The sequence below is a fragment of the Xylocopa sonorina genome, chromosome 18, assembly GCF_050948175.1.
Source record: "Xylocopa sonorina isolate GNS202 chromosome 18, iyXylSono1_principal, whole genome shotgun sequence".
In the NCBI taxonomy this organism is placed as follows: domain Eukaryota; kingdom Metazoa; phylum Arthropoda; class Insecta; order Hymenoptera; family Apidae; genus Xylocopa; species Xylocopa sonorina.
Window position 1 is genome coordinate 3,939,433 of NC_135210.1, and position 25,959 is coordinate 3,965,391.

Genomic DNA, 25,959 nt, shown 5'->3' on the forward strand with positions numbered 1-25,959 from the left:
GTAGACGTTATTAATCATGCAACGTATGAATTCATTCGTATCCCCAGGTATAGTTCTGGCAGAGTATTAATGAAGACAGTCAGAGGGAAGGAGAAAACCTGTTACTACCCCTATCGTCCATCCACTCAAGAGGACAGCGAGGAACACCTAACACCTAAACGAATACATAGTCGCACTGCATCGAAAGATGACCTTTCACCGTCCAGGTATTACCATCCTCGATGCATTCGTCGTTCAAGATGGCTGCCACGAGTCTGCTTAAATTCACTCGTCCAGCAATTCGTTGCTCAGAATCGCGTTTTTTTGTTCACGATTTAGTCTCACGGACGGCGCAAGGTTTGGCGGAAGTTGTCTAATCCATGGACCACCGTTGCCACCGCTTCCTCTTCACACGGAGTGCGAGGACCTCTCCGTTTCCGGGGAGCCAGTAATCGACGAGGTTAAAAGTCCAGTGCTACGAAGTCCGCCAACTTTCTCGCATTCGCGCTGTCCACCAGAGATTCACAAGTCCTGCATCTGCGTCCGTTTCATCGCGGAACACACAAAAATGCTCGAAGATTCGACCAAGGTAACTTTTTACCGTGTAACCAGTTCGTTTTGCACGATAAATTTAATTCGATCCAAGATTTACATAGCAAAACCCATTTACACGTGTCATTGCGATGAGGATAAATTTGGGAGGGGATGAATTGAACTTCCAAAATTTTTAGATCGGTGTTGAAAGGTATCTCTTAACCCTTTCACGACCATCGGACGCGCGTGTTTCTGTATAAAAGTGCGACGTGTTCAGACTCTTTCGTCAGTGTTTCTGCACAGAGGATCGTTTGTTACACGTCTGTGATGTGATATTTTTATTTAATGGTAAGTATATATTTTATTATGTCTCGCAATGGAATGGTGATATAATATTTTTATTTTTTAAGATCTCCTTCACTCGACATTTTAATGCTTATCTTTGTAGTACACTTCGTAAGTCCTCCTGGTCTTGAAAGGGTTACGACTTAACTCCAGAGTACGCCAGAATATACGTGAAAAGTAGAAGGTGAATTCGAACAAAACTTTACTTTCTTTTGTTCGCGATCTTTAGAAACTCTTACTCGTTCCAACCTTTTCCTGCAATTTCGCAGGTTCTACATTTTTTGTCGCGCTTCGAGTATACATCTGCAAACTTTCGTTTAATTAGAGAACAATTCGCGAACAAATAAGGGCTACGAGAAAAGATAAATTCTAACTGGTCCCTGAAACGTGTCGTTTGTCGATAGAAAAGTTAGCCTTCGAACTCGTTACGTTATCTAATGCGACTGATTTGTGGAAAGGTGAAAGAGGACTGGAAATACGTAGCGATGGTCCTGGACAGACTGTTCCTCTGGATCTTCACGCTGGCTGTGCTGGTCGGCACGGCTGGTATCATCCTGCAAGCACCGACCCTCTACGACGATCGAGTACCGATTGACAAGCAATTCAGCGAATTCGCGACCACGACGGTAGTGAACTGTCCGCCGCAATAGTCCATGCCTGAGCCCTGTACCGTGGAGAAAAACTAAGGACCAGCGTGGACGGAAGTGGCCGACCAGGGACCTCATCCGGGCGTCGACAGCTTCCAACCTCCAACGTTGTCCAATAACGAAATCACGGTGAAAGGGCTCCACTTGCGAGTACGATCGCGATGCATACGACACGCGCCAGATCTGACGAAGAGAAGAACAAGGAACCACGAGGCTCTCCTTTTGGTTCCCGCTCGACGTAACGACGAGATCGAACGTTGTTCCTAAAGCAGTACCGAGAATCGGTAAACGTCTCACCATGAACGGTGTATCGTCGAGGAAAGGATATAAAGTAAAAATTTCCAGTAGCATACTCTGGTTCTATCGACGAGAGATAGAGAAACAGAGATGAAGAAGAAGATCTCCAGAAATTTTCCCTGATTTGGGTAACACTGACTCGAAACGAACGAACGACTGTGCCAGGCACAACCAGCGGATTCACTGTCTAAAAGCCTGGATTCGTTTCTAACCGAGTGTCGTCTTCGTGGAGAGAAGAGAGAAGGACGCGGTGGACGCGTCGATACGTCGCGGAGAATTTTGACAAGAACACTTATACCTACATAGTCTGCTCAAATAAATCGTAATATGAAGCTGCCACTACTTAAAATCGGGTTATCTTAAAGGAACAAGCTAATTAAACAGTACGGTAATAATTAATCTAGCAAAGCCTTCGATGGCTCCGATCGAACGACCGGGACGCTCGAGAGGATCGAGTCGATGGGGAGAGAGAGAGAGAGAGTGTGTGTGGTACCGTTCTGGAACGTTCGATGGTCCCGGTTGGATGCAAAACGAAAACGAACATTCCACGAGAGTATAAACTGTCGTACGGTCGCGTGTTTTATATACCCCGTTTACCCGCCACGTTAAGAGACGTTATTCTAGGCATCACGATCGTAGGTAGCTCGTTGTGTCACACGAATCTAGCGTGTAACTTAACGTGTATAACCGATTAGTCTTAAATATTTAGAGACGTACCCGTTTGTACGAACGTATCTGTAAGGGATGCACAGAGGAGCGAAGGGCGAATGGTTCGAATGTACGAGCCTCGAGCTCGTGGACGGATGAACGCTTGATGGGCGAAAGAAACGACTGGAACGCGTTGTGGCCTTTCAGAACCAGCCGGACAGACCAGGCGTGCTGGCTGTTTCCGTTTTAATATTAGCAACAACTGACACGACTCGACACGAGTGTCGTGGCTGTTAACGACGACCACAACTAAGCTTACCGATTCACCGATCAAAAGTACGTACAACATAGGCCTAATTAAGAGTAACGAACGAAGTTCATTTATCGTCCCAGGAGTTGGTAGAGTCCCACTTGCACGGTCGTGCTCGATATTTTTCAAACGATACTCTTGCGTCCTACTATCGACGCAGCATCTCGAACAATCGCGAACCCTTTGCTTACTTTTCCGCCCCAGCTCTCGAACCCAGCCAATTTCCAGCTCGATTATCAAGGCGACGGGAGGAAGCGTGAAACTTACCTCGCATCGCGTCGCGACTATTATGGAAAATATGACTATAACGCGTTGTACGACACGTTCAGATTACTTTCTTCGACGTCACCAATTCCGCATCGCTGTCGACTTTAATGTAGTAGAAGGTAGTCGTTTAGAAGCAGCCAGGAGCGAGGAAGCCTCCCCGTTCTGGCTGCTCCCTAAATTCATAACACGTCCTGTTGTTTTCTTCGCTCGTTCAACGTTTTTAGACACTGAGCCTGACGCGTACGCCGAGACGCCACTCGGGGTTTCGAGGTCCATTTATTCATTACTATCGAGATCGTTTCGATGAGATTGAGACAAATATCACGTTACTTTTAACTAAAAACTGAACACAAAGTGTCTTAAACGTTTCAACGTGACATCCTTGGAGCACTATTTAATTAATCCTCCTTGAGATACAATAATTCTCGCTATTAGCACTTCGAACACGAATCGGAGATCCCGATGGACGTCTCGCGGTACGGCTGTTACACTTCGCCTCTGTAAAAATATTGTATTTTGTAACAAGAGTCGGAACACGCGAAACATTACGATAATAATAACCGATAGTTCTGTAAGAACAAGTAAAGCATACGAATTCTAAAGCTGATAGATGTAGCCGATTGAACAACCGTTGACGCTGTTGTTCAATGCCGTAGTACGTGGTTGATGTCACTGTGAGTTGTCTCGATTACTTTCCATTCTCTAATTCCGTTCCCTCGTTTCCATTCTCTGTCTCGTTTCCCTCATTCCGTTCTCCTCCTTCCGAGTTAATCACGCGCCATGTATAAACGATCTACTATTCGCGGTTAAACGGATCGTTAGTTACGCCTCGCGCGAGCGGACTGATATTCGCGAGAATTGTAACGTCGAACGTCGTGGAATGCGAGATTCCTGGATTTTCGAGTCGCACGATGCTGAACGATGCTCGTCGACGCGATCAGAGCCTCCAGAGACTCGCAGCCACCCCCGTCGAGGGTCGAAAATATGGCGGACGCCTCTTCGCGGTCGCAGCGGCTCCACTCGAGCGAATCTCGGATTCTTCGATGTTACTTAGGCACACTCGTAGCTAAGAGTAATAGTTTTAAACGCATCCAAGGTACGATGCCTTACAACACGTTGGATTGTAAATAGATTCGTAGGTTGAGAAGTGTTGATTCCGTAAATACTGCCATTAGGAGGTGTCGTTAGCGTGAGAGACGTTTTCGAAACGACGCATCGAGGGGGGAGAGTGCTCCGCGATTCTTCGTCAATCGGTAACGAAACGCGAGATCGTTCGATCAGCGTGGTGCTCGAGCCTTGGGGTGGAGAAGGTGAACGCGAGGAGGAGGACGTTTGCTCGTCGGTTACCGATTGATCGAGGAACGAGTCGCGTGTGGAGCGCAGTAACGAGAAACAAGTATTTGCTACCTGATTGAAAAATCGTCCAGTGAACGCCGAACGCACGTTAGAACGATATGGGAGGCACATCGTCGACGCTAGAACTCGCTCGATGTCCCGGGAAACCACGATTTATCCTTTAGCGGAACCGAACGAGAGTTACTTTGCACTAGAGCGATAGGGAAGAACGCACAGATTTTCTATAATAGGGTCGTTTACTCGTTAAATTAAATGTTAAAGGGAAAAAAAAAGAGAACTACCGTAACCACGCATCCAGTGTACCGCGAAGCAGAACGAAAATCGTGAACCCTCGAAGTCTCACATTGACAATAGTAGATTATTCCATCGATGGTCCGCTATTGTTGCTCTGACATTTTAAACGACGGTTGTCGATCCGCCGCAGCAGTCGAGTCGTCGTCGCCGATGGAACGCGACGATCGACGCGATACGGTTCTTTAAATCGGTTGAGAAGAAGCGCGCGGTGTCTAGTTAGTAATTAGCGGAATAGAAGTGGTACCTTAACGTTAAGATGTAAATAACCTGTACATACCTAAAAACGTAACGCGAGTCAGAGGCTACAAAAGGCGATCGAACTTTTTTTACTACTCCACGGAACTGGGATCACCGCGTTTCACGAACGAACCCCACGACAATTGGTATCCACGAATTTCTCGACGCACGTTTTCCTTTAATCAACGACAACGAATCAAGTGGAAATCGATCTCGTTTCCTCGCGTTGGTTCCACGCTGTTTCGTTCTCAGTTTCAAACTACCCACGCACGTTTCTGTCGCTGCTTTCGCATTTAATTGACTCGCGACGAGGACGTAAAAACGCGCTCTCTCGATCGACGCGTCGCGAGTACTCTGAGATTTTTATACGCGATACCTCCGATCTTAGGACGCAGAACTACCTTTGGTTAATGTCGCAGAGAATGATTCAGGCTCGGAAGATTTTCGTTCCACTTATGGATCTCGTCTAGCTGTGCAAACGCGAAGTAAAATCGCTACGGTTGACAACTTGCTGATCGACAACGCATTGGTTACCGTGGCCCTCGTCGAATGGAGCTCCGCATACACGTTTAACATTTTTTCTAGAGAGATGAGACGTCTCACGGACGAATGAAACGGAATGAAAACCGACGGAGGCTCGAATCGTTCCTCGAAGCACAATTTATACGAGATTAAAGGGAACCTCGAGAGGGAAGAGGCGCGGGGCTGCTTGGTTGCCTGTGTCCCGATCGATATGCGAATAAAACTGTACACACCTCGAAGGCGATCGTTATGCGGGTGTTACCTAAGGCACGAAAAGAGTTTGGCGACTGAACATCGCGCGTGGACCTCGTCTGCACCCGTTCGTTCGCCAACACTCGGACCGTTTCCGTTTCCTCGACGTGTCTGAACTTCCGTTCGAAGATGGCGCGTTCGAAGGGATCCTCGAGAACTGCGAAACAATAATTGCCGATCTTAACTTAACGTTTTTTCCCCATTTCGTTCTCATATTTCGTTCTTCCGAAGCGCAAGCGTGTTTTCTAACGACTTTTTCTACTTATCATAGAATCGAAATTAACGAGACGTGAAAATTCAGCGACGATATTTAAAGAGAGAGAGAAAAAAGGGTAGATTTGTAAGAAGTTTAAGAACGTTCTTCTTGAAGGCTTGGAAGCTTCTAATTAAAACGAGAGAAAAACAAAAAGTGTCGCGCAAAATGCCGAGGAATTTAAGTAGACCAATCGAAGCTCATTAAAGGTATTAATAACAACGTTTAGGTAAACGCGGATGTCGTAAGGTTAAGACGAAACGATGAGAATCGACCTTAGACCGCGTTGATCACTTTAATATAGCATCTCCACGAGCGTCTTGGCTCGTGGGGATTCAGGATACCTTGTAATTCCATAAAACAGATCGATTCGCAGCAACTCGAACCGTGAACATTCCGCGTTCGCATCTTCTATCTTTGTAATTTCACTGTGCCAAGTAAACACGCGACAAGCCTAAATCGCATAATGACAATAAACATTTGACGAACAACCGAGCGCTCAGTCATTGTGAAATCTGCTCTTTTCGCTAAAAAAAAAAAAAACAGTAAAGACATCTCGCGGATCATTTCCGGCTCTGAAAGCGGCGAACGATGAGTTTCGCCGCCTCCAGAGCCTGTGTCACCTTTGAATTCTCTTTTCTCGCGTCACTTCATCGCGCGTTTCAATCGTTCGTAACTCATATTCGAATTCGACACCCGCGTCCCGATCTTCGACCACTCGACACGTTTTAACGCGTAACTTAACGGAGGAGGGTAGCTTAACGGTACCGTTAACGAGAAACATTTATTAGTTACGTAGGCTAAGGGTCAGTAATGATATGGTTACATTATAACGATAATTATAGCAAACGAATGTACTGTATAGCAATAGTGCTATTTAAAATGAGATAATTAACAAGCAGAGAACGATAAACCCGGGAGAATTACCGAGTATGGATTACTATCGTTAGATACAACTACTATGTATATCGTTTGTTAAATATGTACCTACGAATTATTGACGACCGTCGTTCTAAGACTACACGATATAAGGACGAGATTCTTGTTGCTTGGTTTTGTAATCGTGCTTGACAAAAGCATTCGAAGAATAAAATTGTTATCGTAGAAAACATCCAGGACGCTTTCGAAGCCCCTTTTCTCCGTGGTTGTTGACGATAAATCGCCACATCGTCTCGTTCGTGTTTCGTGCAAATAAACCAATCAAACGTCCCCTTCCTTTATTAATACAGTTTGGAGGGTGTATGAGTGTGTTTGTTAACATTAAAATTCGCTTATTTCTCTTCTTTTTTAGCGAGATTTTTGCTGCTTGAAACAGAAGAAGCGTTAGTGGCGTTCGAATTGATTTTAGCGAGGAAAAGTGGTCAGCGTTAATTGATGGCTGACTAAACTCGACGCAATCTACTGTGGATACTCTTGAGCCATTGCTGCTGGAATAAGTTCATCAAAATTGTGGTTTTAATTAACTATTTATTTACAAATTTGTCGAGTATAGAAAACAACATTACATTCAACAACCAACGCGAAAAAATATCGTACGCGTGCTACATTAACAGATTATAATTTAGTTATCCCACTTTGGTATCTAATACGTGTAAATTTCAAATGAAATTTCCAAATTTGACGGAAGAACATAAAAGAAAAAAGAGAAAAACAAAGTTGAACCGTGTTAAGTACGTCACATGGATCCATAAAGCTGACTATAAGTCTTCAGAAAACTGTTTGTTGAGCTTCGTATCGGATACGTGCAATAGTTTCGATGGACTCTTTTTTTATGTTTCTCTTAAAGAATCATAGAAGCCTCTACACGCGTCCAATGACACAGACCATTCGCAAAGTGTCTGTTCCCGCACTCGTTTCCCAGCAAAACTCATAAAACGCAAGTTCATTCCACTCTTTCTTTAAGTATATTTTCAATTTCAGGTAGAGAATGTTTCAACCACGACGTTTCGAAGTTCCCATTCGCCTCGACAAGCGCAGCAGCGTACCTTGCTCCCTTCATGCTCTCGTAGTTGTTCTCCCTGAATATTTCCAGCTGCAACGCAGAATCTCGTTAAACGCGTTTACAAAAGGTATACAAAAAAATATTCCAACTTATTATCAAGCGTTTCTTACGTCTTCTAAATCCTGCTCAGTGGTTAAACCGTTGATCATCGACAGCACGAACGATTTCAGCACCGAATAAGAGCCTGCGAACCTAAATCGTGCAGGTAATTCGATTAGCTTGACTCTTCTTTCGCAAACGAGTACGTTTCAAAAATCGTTTGGATACCTCTGCGCGATTTCCTGCCAATTGGCTCGCACGAATCGCGACGCAACCTGCGCCGCGGCTGGGTTCCGAGGGAACGCCTTCAGGATCACTGATATTTCGTCCGGCGAGAATCGTCCCTCGCGAAGTATCTCGTTCAGAATGCTGCAATCAGAGGGGAAAGTAAACAGCGATCCACGACGAGAGGAGTGAATCGCGAGATTAATAAGTCAACACTGTTGCAGGGAATACCGAGAGGGAATAATTTGAGGGAATACAATGGAGGGCCCTTCATCGCGGCAACGAACGCTCGCCTATTCAATATACATAAATGTTCGAAAAAGCTCTCGAAAATTGAGTGGAGTATTCTCTCCTACAATCTCGCGTGGCTCTCTCTTCGTTTCGATATCGCTTTTTTAACTGCTATTAAAACGTGGTAGACACGCGCTGGTTGAAATGAAAAATGCCCTAACGTTCGAAAGCATCGAAACAGAATTTAAAAACTAGTTACTGAAGGAGGATTTGTTTCGATGTGCATTCCTGAAAGGAGATCTGGTACGTTATTTAGATGTTAATAAGCACTCTGGGTTAAGCGCGGTTTCACTCACGATTGTAAAATCCAAGGGGCCTGGAAACAAGCGAACGACGACAACAGACGTTTCTTTTCCTCCTCGTCCTCTACGCTCGTTACCTTCTCCATGAAGTAATTCCATTCCTTTCGCGTGCCGTAACGCGCGATGGTGCAGTAAACCGTCTCACGTATATACGAAGGAACGCTGCAATAATTCCATTTCTCTGGGCTCTTAGGAAGCTTAGAATCGACGCGCGATGGGTTGAACGAACTGTATGCTTTATCAATTGCAGATAGACTTACGTTTCCTCGATCTCGTCGTCAGCTCTCGCCTTCTCGAAGACGCTTCTCGACCAGTCCACGCAATCCACGTGATCGAACACGCACGCCAATCTGATCGCGATCATCGTCAGCTGCGAGCCTTCTCTCACGCGTGATCCAACTTCACTGTACAACGGAGACACGAATCTCACTGCGAATTCCTGCGATTAATCACACGGTTATTCGATAGGAAGCAGTTTATCGTGGGATCGCATAGGGTGGTATCGAGCACATGGCACAGTGCCACGTGTATTCGAATAAATAGGATTCAATTTAACCCAGCCCGCGTTTTACGCCAGCCGCGTCTCATAATTCCTGAATAAAATCGGGGAGCCGATAAATTTGCCGGGTAAAGCTTTTACAGCGTCTTCCCGCTGGAACACTTTCCCAGTCAAAAAGTCACGTTTAAGTGCTTCGAAAAAGCAGCGGCTTGTTGGCGAACGGTCAGGAGAATAATAGCTTCTGATAAAAGGCTCGGGACTTACGGTTTATGGGATCTATAAATTTGCATACTTCAATATTGCTGCAACGTATCGCGCGAACGTTTGCGAAAGCCAGTGTATATATCCCTTTAAAATATCTGAACGAAACTAATCGCGCGTGGAATAGAATTGAGAGAGCTTCGTTTTGACTGCTTTAATTTTGCCTCATTCACGCATCACTCACCTGGAACGCGCTGTAGATCGAAGTCTCGTACAAAAGTCTATTCAACTTCAACATGTGTCTCATCAACGCACTCCAAGGTAGACTGTGTCTCTCCTTCGTCTGCATATAATTAATAAAGTCAAAAGCTGTGCGATATTTCATCAAACCAATCGCAGCCAGATTGAAAACATCGTCTATGAGCGAGGCTCTCGTCTCAGCAGGGAATAATTCGTGATCTTCCGTGACTGCTGTCTTCAACAGCATCCAGTTTCTTTCGTCGTAGTGCACGCGATAGTAACCTGAAAAGTAATATCGTTGCTTCGCTAATTGTTCCTCTTTGCACTCGTCTAGTGTAACCAGTACGATAGTTGAGTCTTTCTACGTACCAGTTCTATTTACGTTGAAGAGCACCCAAGTGTCGTTCGATCCCACGTTGTCCAAGGAGATCATCGGTTCAGATGGGAACCAGAGCTTTGTAGGAGTCGACCAGTTGCCGTGTTCGTTAACATAATTCAATGGCACGTGCCAGAATTTAGAGACGCTCTCCTGTGGCCTATCGAGAGAAAATTGTTCCTGAAATAATTGCATTAATCATTCTCTCGATGCTCGTTTAAAGGTATCTTCCTCGTCAGACACGCGATACTACTTTTCTTTGCTGGTAGCTCACGGTGTGCGATGAATTATACCATCCTTTTTATGATATCTCGTAAAGGATTCTCGTTACAAGAGGATACGTCTTACTTATCCCATAAATTATTCAAACGGTGTAATCGTTGGGACGAGCGGAAAAATTGCGCCGCGATTCGCCACGCGATACCTGATAAATGACTGCGGACTCGTCCTCGTAATTTCTCACGACAGTGACAAGTGGATATCCGCCTTGAGAGGTCCAGGAATTCATCGTTTCTACCAACGAGATTTCGGCTGGTAGTTCAGTCACTTCTTCCTCGAGAATATTCATGAAATCAGCGGCGTCCGTGCCGTCGTACCTCCTGAGGGCAACAAAATCCTTTCTGTCATCGCGCGAAGCTTGCATCGATCGCAGAGCAAACGACAGAATGATCGCACGGTAAAATGTTCAATTACAATGTGATCGTGTAAAGTAAGCCTTATTTTTCGCCACGAGTCAGTCCACGTTATTGCGAAACACCTGTGTACTTACACTGTCCGTAAATCACGAAAAACTAATAAATTACGCAGGAATGCGCGAGGTGGGACACGATAGACTCGAGAAAGAATGCAGAAGGAACGCAAACCAAGGAAAAAAATAGAAATAAACGACTATTAACAGTCGTCGAGAAAACGTTTAACGACAATTTCCTCGTAAACGACTTGCGCATCGTTTCGACCCGTTCTTCCAGTCGCACGTCTGTCGATACTTAACGAATCGTGAATTAATCAAAACCGCTGCCTGCGATTTAAAGCTGTACTCGTCGCGAGGACAATAGGATTGAACAATTCCACGCGGTATACCCACCACCTGGTAATCAGTTTCTTGTAGCCGTTCCTAAAGGCGGTATCGCTTATCGCGGCGCACAACATACGTATCAGACATGCACCTACAAGAAGCAATTAAAAAATGCAGAACCATCTGTAACCTGCGAGGCGAAGCGCGAGCTGGATTACCTTTCGCGTACTCGTCATTGAGAGACTGCAACAGACGATGATTGACGCTCTCGAGCAACGGCCTCGAGATGCTGTACCCGTCGATCTCCATCATTTGCGACTGAACATCGACGACGAACGAGTCGCTCCAGTCCGATGACGGATCTATCTGGAAATGGAATTTTATCAGACCGGTTTACGACGCTATCTTCTTCTCTTCTGAGAGGAAAATCGAATCGCTTGCCTTACGAACGATCTCGTGTTGAAAGTGAATCAGCGAGCCCTCGAACACCCACGCGTCCGTTCTGTTCACGTTCGTGAACTCGTCGAACCACTGTTGCCCCATCAGGGTGACTAGCACCCTCAGAGCGTTCGTCTTGGTGACCAATGGCGATTGATTGGTGGTGTGGAATAACGATTGCCTTGAAAATTTAATACAATAGCGTTTAGAAAGTATCGTTAAGAGATAGAGTGAGATAATCGTCAATGGGGACCATTACGATTCGTACTTTATTCCAATTAACCCTAGGTTTCCAATGTTCTCGTCGATCCCAGGCGGCAAACTCACTAAGTCCAACTTGGGCAGGGGGTAGGGCATGGAGAACAGGTCGATCAGGTTAATCACAACCGGATTGAGTTTGTCGAAGAGGTAAATCTCTCGCGAGCGTCTGTTCGAGTCACACCAAAGTGTCACCACCGTTCCATTCCCTCCTATGAGCGTCGTGCCCGTAGCCTCGATGTGACCCATCACGAAAGCCAAATTATGCGGTGAGAGGGGCGGGGAGTCGTCGAAAATGTCCACCGTCGAATTGTCTGAACTTGAAACACAAATCACGACGAGAGTGTAGATCGAATTTCATTCTCTGGACATTGAAGCAAAAATGGCTACAGGGTGAAAGGAAATTTTCACGATTCACCCTGATTTAGATGGTAAATATGGAAGTGGAGTACGTTTTTAGAGCAAGATCGGTTTCGTTTTTTGAAAAACCATGACATGAGTTACTTACGCGTCTCTTAGGGTCCTGACGGGCATATTCGAGAGGGCTCTCGTCTCTTTGGGACGTGCCACGGATACAGAGAAAACTGACTTCTGCATCGTGTCATCGAACACCGGAAATAGGTGTCGAGCGCCTGAATATCTCAAATTCGTTCCCATCAGCCATCTAACGTGAGGACGCACAAAATAATGCGACCATTGGTACAAAATATGGAAGCATAATGGACACTGGAATAATGTAAAATGAAATTTACCTTCCTTCATCAGGCGAGCTATAATTCGCAACGAAAAACGCGTTCTCGTCGATTATCGCCTCGTACTCGATTTCTAGCGAATAAACGCCTTGCTGGATCCGCGTTCCCAGCTGAATCGTGTGAACCTCCGTATCCTCGTTCACATCGTACTCTGTAATCTGTATTTCCGATGAATCATATCCGAAAAACTCAGCATCCGTCGCTGGTCCGGATCGTTTAGTATCCGCATATGGACCTTTGATTTTCTCAGCGTAGGACAACGAGGAATCCTTCGACTCTCCAACGGAGGACGCGTTCTTCGACGAAGACTCGGAGTTTTTCTCGTCTGTCGTGTCATTTTCCGTCAGCATTATCTCGACGTCGTTCTCGACGGAATACACGGTATCAGAGACTGCGAATGAATCATATTTGCGTAAAAAAATCTGGGAATCGATGCTCGACAAACACGTGAATTCAATTAACCGATTTTCCGATCGCGATAATCATCTATCTGCACTTAATTACTCGTATATATCCTCGTCGACTATGTTGAGTGGTAGCAGTTAATAACAAACGAGATTTTTCCCATTCGCTCGTATGTTTTGCACGGTTCAAGCTGTGCAACTTGTACACGCGTATAAATACTTGGCTATTAAAACTAGTAACATTACCGAGCAGAGTATCGTCCGAGAGGGCGTAATAATTAGTCCCGTCGCTGCCTCGCCTTCTGCGCCTCTTCTTCGTCCGCTTTTTGTCCTCGCCAGCGAGGTCCAGCAATAACAGCTTGTAACTTGTCACGGTAATGTTCTTCCCGTTTAGAAACAATTTATCTAAACCAGCCGTGTCGTTGACGTGGAAATTGATAACCACGCGGCCCATCAATTTCGATGGGCCGCTGGCATCGATGATCGGCGTTAATTCGAGCCGATACTTGGAGGGATGGACGAAAGGTGAGACCACAGTTTCGCCGGCGTTGTCTGCGTTCTCCATTCCGTCGTTCAACAAATCTAGAGCCTCGTACGGCTGACAAATTAAAAGTTTGTCGACGTTAAACGAGCCTCAAGAATTCACATATATTTTTCTTAATAAGAAATATGTATTTTTTTATACTTTTAGTTATTGTTTATAGCGAGTGTGATCTGCGTAAACATTTATCGCAATGAGAGGGCGTTTTTCCTTAAGAGGTACGTAAATCGACTGATTTTATGCTTCACGTTTTCTTTCGACTCTGACTTACTTTCTTTTTCGGCAGGGAAGTGATGTACCAGCCGAGGAATCCTGCGGCCACGACGCCGATAATAAAAACCACGACGATCCCTGCTATCTTCGTGTACGATAGGAACCAACCGTCGCCCCTCTTGTACTCCATGTCGTCGCAGGTCATAAATTGCACGGGACCGCCACTGAACTGCGGCATACTTTGCGCTACGAAAATTATTCGAAAAAAGAACCGTGAAATATCGCTACTTGCGATGCTAGCTAAAAGTACTAACGTAATTTTTCTTTAAATAAACAGAAGCTAGGTAAGTGCTCCAATTTACACGTTTATACATTTTTTAATCTCGATACGAAGCGTGTTCAACGCGTCTGTAACAAAGTTGCGATTCGTTGTATTTGAAAAGATAGTAGAAGAATAATAGATCGAGACGACATTGGCATAATCGTGACGAATGCGCGTTATCGTAACATTCGGGGCGAACGTGACATTACTGAAGTTGATTTCTCGCAGTGCACACACACTCCAGTTAAACCGCTGCGGTGCGCTCGTAAATACGCTCGAGAACCGGCTTCTCAAGGACCTCCCTGTACGCGTTACTGGCCAGCTATATAGTTCGTAACCTTACCATTTGCATAATCATTTACTAGCACGACGACGCACGCCTCGACCATAGTTTTATCGCAAGTTAGCCGGCCTCACCGCGGATACAGTTTTACTCCAAGTCACGAACGATGCAGCTCCTTCGACCGTAATCACTAAGTCCTTCGCGCGAGACAAATAAGTTCGAGATCAGTCACACTGAACGCTGACGTCTCAACTTTGTTTCTCGCGCGGTTTACAAACAGAGTAAAACGAAACTCGTGGCACGAGTGAGGTTGGGATGAAAGGTGACGAAAAAATCATCAAAATTAACGAGAAACTTTTTTCAGATGCGGTTTGGTTTTCGAGAAGGTCCAGTTCGAAGTTTCGTGCAGCGAGCTCGCAGTAGTATGCGCTTATTGGTTCGACTTGTCTGACTATTAACTAGTAGATCTCCATTCGAGCGTTTTGGCTGTGAAATTCTGAAAATGACTAAAAACGAAGAAGGTAAACTAGTTCACCCATTTTATTTTACTTAAGAATTGAAATATAAATACAGGGAACCATTCGCAGAGCCACAGCAACATCAGATCCGTGCGAAAACGGTTTCTCTCTTCGACAAGAACTTAGAAATCGGTGTAGAAGGGTGGTGGCAATATAGAAGAACCTGCACAGGTACTCTGATTAAAAAGCATTGACGAGCGTACACCTATTTTATCAGTACCAAGGACGAACAAGAAGGAAATTAAACGAGCGTAAATATCTAAGACGGTACCACGAAAAGAACTGAACTCTCTTTAAAAAAAACAGTCTCTTGAGTCTTTTAATAAATAAGGAAGTCGATCAACAAGAAAACTTGAAAGCAGTTAAGAAGAAACCTCCCAGGCAATCGCGTTACGTCCATCACCTTTGTATAACATTAGTCACGCAGGATTAATTCGACATGTGACAGCTTAGATTAATAGATCTAACCTAGGCTACAATATGACTAAAGTGTTTGATACACTGCGTTTAGCATTCGCGTCGAGTTCAATTGTTCCCTGAGGTATCGAACAATTTCCATTTTCCCAAGTAGCGGACGCGATACACGCTTCCGCTCCGTCCTCCTTTAATTATTCCAAATCGAAGCGTCGAAGAAATACGTCGCTCTAGAATTGCTCTCGATCACGTTTCTTACGATTCTCATAATTTTCTCGAGCCGCTGGTTCGCCGCGCGTTACGTAAGCAAATGGAGAACAATGGAGGCTCGCCATTTAAAGTACCGCGGTGTGTTAACTCCAACGTTAGTTCCGTTGATCACGGCCGGAAGGCACGTGGCGAATGAAATTCGTGCTTTCCCGCGGCATTGAATTACTCTAACCAGAGGATGTGTGCAGGCGAATGTGCATCACCGACAGTGGCGCACACGAGGCGACGCGGCCGAAGGTTACCATGGTGCCTCTCCGCAGGATTACGTATGCGAATATGGACGTGTGGTTCGTCACAGCGATCTACGGTACGGCGATGGTGTTACATGTTATGTCACGTGGTACGTGATTAACGTGCAAACAAACGAAACTCGAGATTACCCCGATCCACGTTCGACACTGGCCATTCATCGCTGTTTAATAAACTGTCGGAAGGATAATGCGCAACACGGAAAAAGTGGCGAGCGTATCTTTTCATCGAGGAAGCATCAGACGCATCAGAGTTGACGATCCAAGAGAAAGCGAGGAGACGATTACGTGCGAATTGTAAAAAATGATTCGTGGATATCAGAGGCAGGATTGTAGTCTCGTTTTCGTTGTAATTGCTAGCTCTGATTCATCAGGTTACTTATACAAGTGGTATTTTCGATCTGGACACGTTTTAACGAGGAATTCTGGTTCCAGGTATCTTAAAAACGTCGAAGCGACATCGATACCGAGTATTAAAGTACTTTGATGTTTGGTACGCATGAAAGTGCAGATCGCAGTAGATCGCTCGCATACTGGGTTACACGTGTAACGTTGATCGTCGCGAGTATAACTATGCCGCATAATAACTGCAATCGTACGTTTCCTCTTGGGATTCTATGCGATTTGACATTCTCTGTGGTACGAGTTTGGATTCTTCTAAAGAAGCCTCTGAGAAAAAAGAAGGCGAATCGTCCGCAAAATTTCGTGCTAGGAAGAACAACTCACAGTGTCAGAGTCTGTTTCACAGAAAAAAGCTGTGGGTAACGCAAACTTCGGTTACGCTTTAGAAACGCGGTCATCTTCGTTAATGAAACAGCTGTGATCGTGGAAACAGCAATTACAAGTAGAGTATTCGTGATTAGAGCTAATGTTCATAGCAACTCGAACATGTTTAACGCTTCTAATGAAGTATTTATGGCGTGTAACGAACTAACTCTGGTATCGAGCTGAACCATTTCGATACTCGTATTAGCCTTGCCTCGACTATTTTTTAAGGCAGAGGAACGGAACTTTTTTCGCTCGATTTTGAGTTTACATTTTGTGGCAATAAAGCTTGCACTACATGTTTAAATTGTTTTTACAAACATCGCTGTGTACGCTCAGATATGCAGTCGCGTGTCGCTTAAATTTATTATACTTCTCATTTAAGATAAAGCTGAAAGTTTTTTGCATAAATGTTCAGTATAATAAAATAGTATTTAACAGAGATTAATTATATCGATGCAAGCTGTGTCCAAACTTTCCAAATAATTGTGAAAGCTGCACTCACCATCTCTTGATAGACTCTGCGACGATCGATAAAAGTTCGACGCATCAATTCGATCAAATAATGCAAGATTTGAGATTATTTAAAGATTTAACACAAATATTTATCAACGTGTTATTGCAAACAACAGTTTCGTAACGCGATTTCATAATATACACTGTGCTTCCCGGTACGTTTAAATAAATATTTTAAACAAAGTTCGTGCAACCACAGTCATGAATATTCGTTACGAAACATAACGTTTCGTTCTGCTTGAATTCGTAACTTTTCGAGGTTGCCACGCATTTTTATCTTCTCATTAACGTGCACGTTGATTATTTTATACTCGTTTGCATCGCGATGTCGTAAATCCACCGAGTGAAAAATCAATCATTTTAAACGTAAATATTCCAGTTACGATATTTATTAGATAATTTACAAAATACTGTGAGCGTTCGAAACATTCAATATCCATTACGCTAATTCACATGATTAACTGCTTAATGATAGAGCTTCGTGAATGGCAATGAAGGAATTCGAACGATAAGTGCTTCCTTGTTAAACGTAAACAGATAGGAATACGTAAAATCAACGCACGCAAACGAGCAATACCAAAAACTAAAATTTGAGAAATTCTCTATGCGTCGAATAGCGAATGCGAAGTCGTAAAAATGAGGCGAGGTAAAAAGCAATCGTGTCACTCACAACTTCTGCGTCCATAGTCCTGCCAACTGGAAATAGATCCTCGGCTCATCTCGTCTTCCGGTCCGTTCGATCTACGAATGCGAGCGATCGCGTGCGATCACGCGAAAACAGATCAGCCACGATGGACGAGCGTTAGACTCGTGACGAGTGGACAAGAACGAAAGTGGAAGTTAAATTCGCATCGACGATGGCGCGCCTCGTTCATACAGGTGCAACGCAATTAGTCGTTCTACCTACAATACGCGAATGCTGGCTATGCCACTCCGAATACTGTTTGTAGCCCCCACTTTTTTCGATCGTTGCCTCGGTATCGCTCCACTCTTCGCGGTGAACACGTAGAATCCTTCGCTCTTCTTGTCCACCGTATCCTTCCGTTTCCACTCAATGCTTCACTCGCTTTCATAGAGATTCTGTGGGACCAATCGAAAAAGTTTCATAGCTTTCGAGATGGACACTGTGACGTAGGATCGCTGAGAGGCGTCGTAAAAATGGTACTTTTGTAACAGCTATTTAATTGAAATGGACACATTCGCAATAATTATCGCCATACGTAATTTGAGGAAATATCGATACTTTGGTCGCTTCCACGGAGATTCTGTAGGACCAATGGAGAAAGTTTCATAGCTTTCGAGATGGACACTGTGACATAGAGTAGATCTCTAGTAGGCGTCGTAAAAATGGTATAAATGTAATAGGTACTTAGTTGAAACGGACTATCGCACAATTATCGCTATACGTAATTAGAGGAAATATCGGTCGGAAAATATTGCGTCGCGATGCAAAGTCTGCGTAAATAGAAACGTAGGAGGATGAATTTTGATTGGCGAGGAAAATTCACCGTTAGAATTGGCCCCGGTTGCATTCAGAGCGCAGTCAAAGTGAATTAGAAATTGCTGGTTCGGATGACCGTTCGACATGGTCCAATCAAACGAGGCCAGCGGCAAGGCCTCGCCTCTTCGAGCGGCATGAAAGTCGAAGGAAACATGTTGACGAGCGCCACGAGCGACCTAGCTGCTCGATGGGAGACACGAGGAAAACGTCCACAAAACGTGTTTATCAATTCCAATTGACGTCGACTCGGAAACGAAGCTCGTGCTACACGGGCCACCGATTGGATGGGCTTTTCAAGCATTAAACGAACGCACAATGGTCCCTGGGTAGCTGGGATCGGTACCAGACGCGGAGGGATTCACCGCGTAGGCTCGTGGCATCTCAATTTCCATTGATGCTTTCGGGATTGGCCATTGACGTTACGGTTCTCGTCAGTGGCCAACGGGTACCGTCGTGATTAGGCCCTTTTGTGACGTCCACCCGATGGAATTGGATAAATGGACGATCCACCGATTGCGCGGCTAAGTGGATCTAAGCGCTTTAAATCCGTTGCTTCAGACACCAATCCGCGAACGGGGGGCCCACCATCTCCTGGTTCTTCGCCTGGTTACACTCTTTTTTTCCGCCCTTTCGCGCGTTTCTTTCAGTCATCGATACGAGCTCGAGTCCAGTTGGAAGGAGCGGGAAACTCGAGGGCAGAACTGGCCGCATTCGAACGCGATCCGCAGGAATTCGAAGAGGGAATATTGGCTCGCGTTATTAAGGTCGAGAGGCAACGACAGCTCGATAGCCTGGTCCAAGTGCTATCCGAGGTGACGATACTTCGAGGTACCTGGATTGCTTCGCTTAGATCGTTGTCCACCGCATGCAAGTACGGACGTGTTGGATGAGGATCGCGAAGTAAGTCGCTGTGCAACGTCTCTGACCATTAAACATCAAAGTCAAAATAAATACTGTGCAGTTGGAGTATCTGAATTTTCTCCACAGGAGAACTATGAGGTGGATCGCAGCTATCGCTGGGCTACTCCTGATCCTGGTTTTGCCGCAGGATACGGAAGCTTTTCCCAGTGTGAGTAATCTTCTCTTACTCTGCGCTTGACTTAAGAAGAAACTTAAGATTTCGTGCGATATCTCGCGTCGTAGGAAGTTCTACTTCGCGTTTTTTAAATAACACTCGAGTTAAGCTTTTTATGGTTGATTTCGCAGATACCATGGAAATCAAAACGAAGTATAAACCTGAACGACGTCTACCACTTCAAGATGCCGCAGCACAGATTGCCATCGGAAGTGGTCCCAGTCAGCTATCACCTCGAGCTTGAACCTTTCATCGGGGATGACAAATTCAGGGGTCGAGTCAAGATCAATGTCACTTGGACGGACACCAGCGACACGATTACTTTGAGCGTCCATCCGGAACTGGCTGTTTCCAAGTACAATGTCAGAATCACGGAACCATCGTTCGAAGAGAGGTGAGTGAGAAAAAACTTACGTTAAGCTTCAGAGAGACGAGGCTTTAAAACTAATACCTTGCTATTAAAAAAAATACGAAAGATTAAAGGGTTTGCCACTGATGGACGTGAACGTCGCGAGGGTCAATCATCCTGACTCACGAAAGCCTTGGTACACGATTCACCTTGAACAGATGCTGAAAGAAGGCAGCAGTTGCGAGGTAGAGATGAGTTTCACAGGGAATCTCACAACTAATAAGACCACAGGCCTCTTCAAGAGCGAGTACACTGACTCCAGTGGCAACAAACAGTAATTACAATTACAATATTTTTCCTTTCATACATGAAATGACAAGAAAGGGACACAGTTCATTGTTGTTACCTTTTTCAGCCCCTTCGTGGCCACCAATTTGAGATTGGACCACGCGCAGACCGTGTTTCCTTGCATGGACGAACCACCCTTCAAAGCGACCTTTAAACTGAGCGTACTGCGTCCAAAAAATATGACAGCCCGTTCGAACACTCCTTTAGAAAGCAGTACAGAAGCGTAAGCAACTTGTAACACAGATTACTTTACTCTTATCTATTTATTATTTAACGAAACCCATCAGCAACAAGAGTACACAAATCTCGTACGTAAAAATGACCAATTCGACGATCATTCTTGGTATATACTTCATATTACTTTGGTTTTCTTGCTCAGGGAGGGAGATCCGAATTTGATCTGGGATCATTTCGAGAAAACGCCGAAAATGTCGACGTATCAGCTGGGTCTGATGGTATCTGACCTCGAGAGTATCACGCCCACGCAAGAGGTCGATGAAATGGATGGAACCAGGCTGGATATTAAGGTGTGGGGTCGGAAGGAATTCTTGGACTCTTTAAAAGACGTACCGGACAAGGTCGTCACGATTATTAATTATTTACAAGATTACTTCAACAGCTCGATCGCTTTACCAAAGCTCGACGTAATGGCGGTTCCTTTGTACGGTACTACCAAAGCATCTGACAGCTGGGGCTTGATATTCTTCAAGTACGTATAACACAGCATTCATAATCGCCAGAATATTAATCGATAATCGTATCTGGCTGCAGGGAGAGTGAACTAAGTAGCGCGTCCATTTGGAACACAGCGTACGAGCTGATTTATCAATGGATCGGTCAACGTATCACGCCATTCCGTTGGAGCGATGCACCGGTTAACAAAGCACTTAATTCATTCTTAGCTTCAATGACAACGGTCGATGTACGTGTCTCGCGATGCGCGTGTTAGATCGTTCGAACGACTAAACGACGCGTTGGTTGTAGATCAATCCGGATGAGATGGAGGGGAAGTGGCCAATGACCATGCTGTACTCTCTCTACTACGAATTTGGAAAATTCGAGCCTTTCTTGAGAGTTGGGGGAATCAGGAACGAAGCTACGTCAGCGAAGAGTAGGTTTCAATTAAAGCACAAAATTAAGTCTGAAACGATAAGTTCGAGTGGGCTGAAAGTAATTTCTTTTTGCAGCTGAACTGGTATTCCGGATGTTCAACTACACCCTTGGCAAAGAACTGTTCCAGAGAGGCGTCAGAAACTTCATTCAAATTAATTCTAAACAGTAAGCGATGTGAGATCATAGAAATCGTAGAATTACTTTTTTAACTACTGATCGAATGTAAATGATTTCAGAAACATGCGAACCTTCTTCGCAGATGAAATTTACAGTCGATTGAACAGCGTGGCTAATGAGACAGATATTTTACCGGAAGGCTTGACAGTGAACAGCATCGCTGGGCCGTGGACCAACCGAGACAGGGTACCGTTGGTCACGGTCATCCGCGATTATGAAACTCACACGATTACGTTCAGCCAGGTATGTATCCGTTACGTTCCATAGTTTTAGCGAGCAAAAAGCGTTGCTCGTCTCAGGGACGCGAAATACAGAACGATGCTGTGATTTTCGCACGGATAAGGCATCAATGAAGAGGAAACGCGTTTCTGAATTTGTTTGTGAACACTTTGGATTCTTGCATAAGTAGCAATGGTGTGCTGGTAAACGTTGATCGAATCGAAAAGAAGAAGCATGTGTAGATGCACTAAAATAATTGTAACTCGAAAATATTAATGAACAGAGTATCGCAGAGTAATTACAGCGTTTATCTTTATTTTTATTAACGTTCTCATTTTCAATAAATCTCTGAATACGCGAACATGATTTAAACCGGACGGATGTGCCGTTTATCACACATACGTAACAGCAGAATGAGGAAGACTCTAGCCTTGAAGACGTAAAAAATGCTGTCCCATCTTTAAAGAAACAATTAAAGCGATCTTAATAGAGTGTAATCGAGATGAAAACTTTGAAGCAACTACCGCCTCTTACGAAGTGCATTTACATATTGCTGTAGGTCATTGAGGCTATTACTCAAAAAAAAAGGAAGAGAAAAAAACAGGGAACCGTGTGTAATCGCAGCTCATACACAGTGTCCCAGAAGTATAAGAAACGATGTATTTACAGAAAGTCTACCTCAGAGAGTCCACGCAAGCCAATACCCCAAAAGTTTCCTACAAATGGGACATACCGATAGTGATGATAACACAAGAGAAATTGGAGTTTCACGGGCCTTGTCGATTATGGTTGACGAAGGAGAATAAAGTTACCAATCTCACCATTCCAGACACCACTGACGAAAATCATTTTATTATTGTCAATCCTGAGGAAATAGGTATGAATAGATTAAAAATTAGATAACAAATGTAATTCTTATCACATTTGATATGATAACATGATTTTATGCAGGTATGTTCCCGGTGAACTACGACTCCTGTAACTGGAAAATGTTATCCCAATTTCTGCAAAGCCCAAAGCGCGAAATGATACCCGTTTTAACCAGAGCGAAGCTTCTTCACGACTCTTGGAATCTGGCATATTCTGGAGAACTTTGCTTCGAAATTGCGTTGAACATGACTCTTTTCTTGAAGGAAGAGAGAAGTCACGTAGTATGGGAACCAGTCTTCATGATGATCAATCATATCGGTAGACGCATCGAAGGATCTGACGTGTATCCCAAATTTGAGGCAAATACATCTCGTTTATATTTGTTCTTTAACTCTCTCTTAATTAATACCGCATCTGAGACGTATCAAATCGTATTGTAATTAAGTTTATCAATGTTTTAGGCGTACATACGCACTTTGTTGAGACCATTATATGAAGAACTCAATAGAACTGTAGAGCCAGACGAACCGTCTTGGAAAACTCATATGCGAGGAATGGCGAAAAATTTCCTCTGTCGTGCTGGATACGAACCGTGCGTTAATGAAGCAAGGGAACAGTATAAAAAGTGGTTGATGGACGAGGATCCTGATAAAGGAAACCCGTTAGTACATTATACATAGAATTTCTATTTTATGAAAATTAAATTTAACGAGTCCTTTTCGTTACAATAATGATACGAATCGATACTTGTACTTTATAGAGTTGCTAATGAATTCATTTGTCCGGTATTTAAATGGGGCACCGAAGAGGAATGGGAATTTGGACTTCAACGTGTTATAAACTTCCCTCAGAATAACATAGAGAGGAAATTAAATGAACGTACATATCTTTTAAAGTCTTTATCAGGCTGTCCAAAAGATACATATAAAATTGAAAGGTACATACAATTTAATTAGCCAGAACATGTAATTAGAATTATGTAGAGATATTTAATTAACAAAAATTCTCTTTTCATAATAATATTGCAGGCTGTTGAACGTAACAATTCTGGACCAAAATGTAAACTTCACAGACTCGGATATCCAATTGATATTTGTTACATTAAGCGGTGGAGCAGCTGGTTACACGACTCTCTTCAATTTCTTGGCGAACAATTGGGATCTCGTGAAACAGCGATTCGAGGATAAAAAGCACCTTTGGTATCGCATAATCGAATCCGCTACGTCGTCCTTTAGCACTCAAAAGGGTTTGGACATGGTTCGCAAGTTGTACGAGGACCATCAGGAGGAGTTCAATTCGTCAGATGCTATGATACAAAAAGTTTTCAAGATGGAGAGAAAAGAATGGAGCGAGAAAAATCTCCCAGTGATCGACGCTTGGCTGATGGAGCATTTGCCAGACGAGGAGCTAGAGGCTATTCAAACTTATACAGTCACTACTACTATGACTTCCAGCATGGAATAATTAATCGTATATATGGACAATTGCAAATTCAACGAGATCATAAACAATTCAGAGATGGAAATATGAAATTAAGAGATTTCTGAAGTGTTTACGGATTATATTTCGCATCAATTGTCCACCGCTTGGACTCTCTACATATATAAATAATACTCAATGTGTTATCAGGGTAACCGCAAAGAATAAACTTTGAAATTAGCCAAATTAATGGATAGAATCATTAAGGGAATTAAGTACAATTAGAATGTGATAACAATTTGGTGTTGTAATTTATATTTTGTTTATTTATCTAAGGTACAAAGCGCTTTTGCAAATATAGAATTGTTAACAATAAACCTAATTAGGTTCTGTTATGCTAGAACCTAATTTAGCATAACTCCAGCGGATAAAACCTATCCTAACTGTACCTTCCTGAACCGCTAGCATAATTTAACCAGTTGGAGCTTAAAGAACATTCTCTGATGCATCTTTCCCCTGCAGAATCGTTATTTGATTAGGCTAGATTAGGTGAATATCCACCTCCTTAGTTTAATCCAGTGAAATAAAACCTAATCTAACCGTAACAATCGGATTGCTAGAGAAATTATTGTTTAATTATAATTTATTGTACATTTCATTAGTTCAATTGTAAGTTCTTGTATATTTTAGTAGTTTTATTGCAATCTCTTGTATATTTCAATAGTTTTGTCGTAATTCCTTGTATGTTCCAATAGTTTCAATATAATATACCCTATATTTCAACAATTTTATTGCATTTCCTTCCTTATCCCACTACTTTTATTGCAATTCCTTTATATTATCCGCTTTAGAGGTAAGAGAGAGAAAGATATATATTTAAAGCTATAAGAAAGAGTGAGACAGATGTTAGGGACCTTCCTCTAAAACCCGTGGCGCCATCTCTGTGAAAAGTGCTCAAACTGGTCGCTTAGCGATATCGACATGAAGTGGCGTTATCGACTATGTGGCGTTATCGACTTCTGCATCTCAGCAAACACATTTACTGTCATCTACTTCCACCCCTTGGAAGCACATCTTCGATAGGAAATGGTATCAAAATTAATTAGCGTCATCTATAAAAAAGGACTCTCGTTCGCTACGTTATTCACTTATTTCTGCGCCATCAAAGACAACACATCATAATATTCCTTCATAAAATCTAGATTTATATTTCTAAGCTTCCACTTCAGTTCACCTAATTTGTTAAAGAGTTGTTGTTTGTTAAATAAAAACTGTTATATAAACGCAAGCAACATGAAAGTTAATTAGAAGAAATTATAGTAGCAAAGACCTCCACAGTTACAGAGATACTAGCGCCATCTCTGTGGAAAAGGCTGAAACTAGTTGCCGAGTTAGTTCAGCACTTTTTACAGAGATGGCGCCAGGGGTTCTAAAAAGGCTCTGTATCATCCGTCTCACTCTTTCTTATAGCACCTTTCTCTCTCTTACCTTTAAAGAGAGAAATATAGAATAAATTATAATAAAACTAATGAAATATACAATAAAGTACCTTAAAAATACTGAAATATACAAGAAATGGCAATAAAACTATTGAAATATACAATACATTACAATAAGATCAATATATTGTAATTTATTGTACATTTCATTAATTTTATTGTAATTTATTGCATGTCTCAATAGTTTTATTGTTATTTCTTGTATATTTCAGCAGTTTTATTATAATTTATTCTGTATTTCTCGCTTTAAAAGTAAGACAGAGAAAGATGCTATAAGAAAGAGTGAGACGGATGATACAGAGCCTCCTTTAGAACC

The 25,959-nt window shown here is 43.4% G+C and overlaps 3 protein-coding genes across 4 annotated transcripts in view; 2 read left to right on the plus strand and 1 right to left on the minus strand.

The window, feature by feature from the left end:
- Nucleotides 1-1,817, plus strand: part of Nachralpha4 (nicotinic acetylcholine receptor alpha4) — an 88,978-nt gene extending 87,161 nt beyond the window's left edge. Inside the window, exons 10-12 of the mRNA XM_076908318.1 lie at nucleotides 48-206; nucleotides 319-568; nucleotides 1,317-1,817. Of these exons, the coding sequence (XP_076764433.1) occupies nucleotides 48-206; nucleotides 319-568; nucleotides 1,317-1,508 (601 nt within the window). The 3' untranslated portion in view covers nucleotides 1,509-1,817. The remainder of the gene's footprint in view (nucleotides 1-47; nucleotides 207-318; nucleotides 569-1,316) is intronic.
- A 5,987-nt stretch (nucleotides 1,818-7,804) lies between these two features.
- LOC143431523 (thyrotropin-releasing hormone-degrading ectoenzyme) lies at nucleotides 7,805-17,811 on the minus strand. Of its 2 annotated transcripts, XM_076908321.1 has the most exons (18): nucleotides 17,744-17,811; nucleotides 13,796-13,983; nucleotides 13,230-13,581; nucleotides 12,815-12,970; nucleotides 12,580-12,730; nucleotides 12,336-12,491; nucleotides 11,838-12,146; nucleotides 11,573-11,750; nucleotides 11,350-11,497; nucleotides 11,201-11,282; nucleotides 10,541-10,715; nucleotides 10,110-10,296; nucleotides 9,745-10,022; nucleotides 9,061-9,239; nucleotides 8,795-8,962; nucleotides 8,211-8,351; nucleotides 8,054-8,135; nucleotides 7,805-7,973 (listed from the first exon to the last, which is right to left on the minus strand). In XM_076908321.1, exons 1-18 carry the CDS (start codon nucleotides 17,790-17,792, stop codon nucleotides 7,824-7,826), a joined length of 3,129 nt encoding a protein of 1,042 aa, XP_076764436.1. In that variant the 5' UTR covers nucleotides 17,793-17,811; the 3' UTR covers nucleotides 7,805-7,823. The 2 variants fall into 2 exon arrangements, with proteins under 2 accessions (XP_076764436.1, XP_076764434.1); XM_076908319.1 differs by having other exon boundaries at nucleotides 12,580-12,970.
- Nucleotides 17,812-19,222: 1,411 nt separating this feature from the next.
- On the plus strand, nucleotides 19,223-24,404 carry LOC143431466 (aminopeptidase N). Its single transcript, XM_076908226.1, has 15 exons — nucleotides 19,223-19,474; nucleotides 19,562-19,643; nucleotides 19,781-20,043; nucleotides 20,126-20,332; nucleotides 20,414-20,569; nucleotides 20,726-21,055; nucleotides 21,118-21,268; nucleotides 21,331-21,457; nucleotides 21,534-21,624; nucleotides 21,696-21,879; nucleotides 22,525-22,732; nucleotides 22,807-23,084; nucleotides 23,187-23,386; nucleotides 23,486-23,662; nucleotides 23,754-24,404. Exons 1-15 carry the CDS (start codon nucleotides 19,440-19,442, stop codon nucleotides 24,187-24,189), a joined length of 2,925 nt encoding a protein of 974 aa, XP_076764341.1. The 5' UTR covers nucleotides 19,223-19,439; the 3' UTR covers nucleotides 24,190-24,404.
- The last annotated feature ends 1,555 nt before the right edge of the window (nucleotides 24,405-25,959 follow it).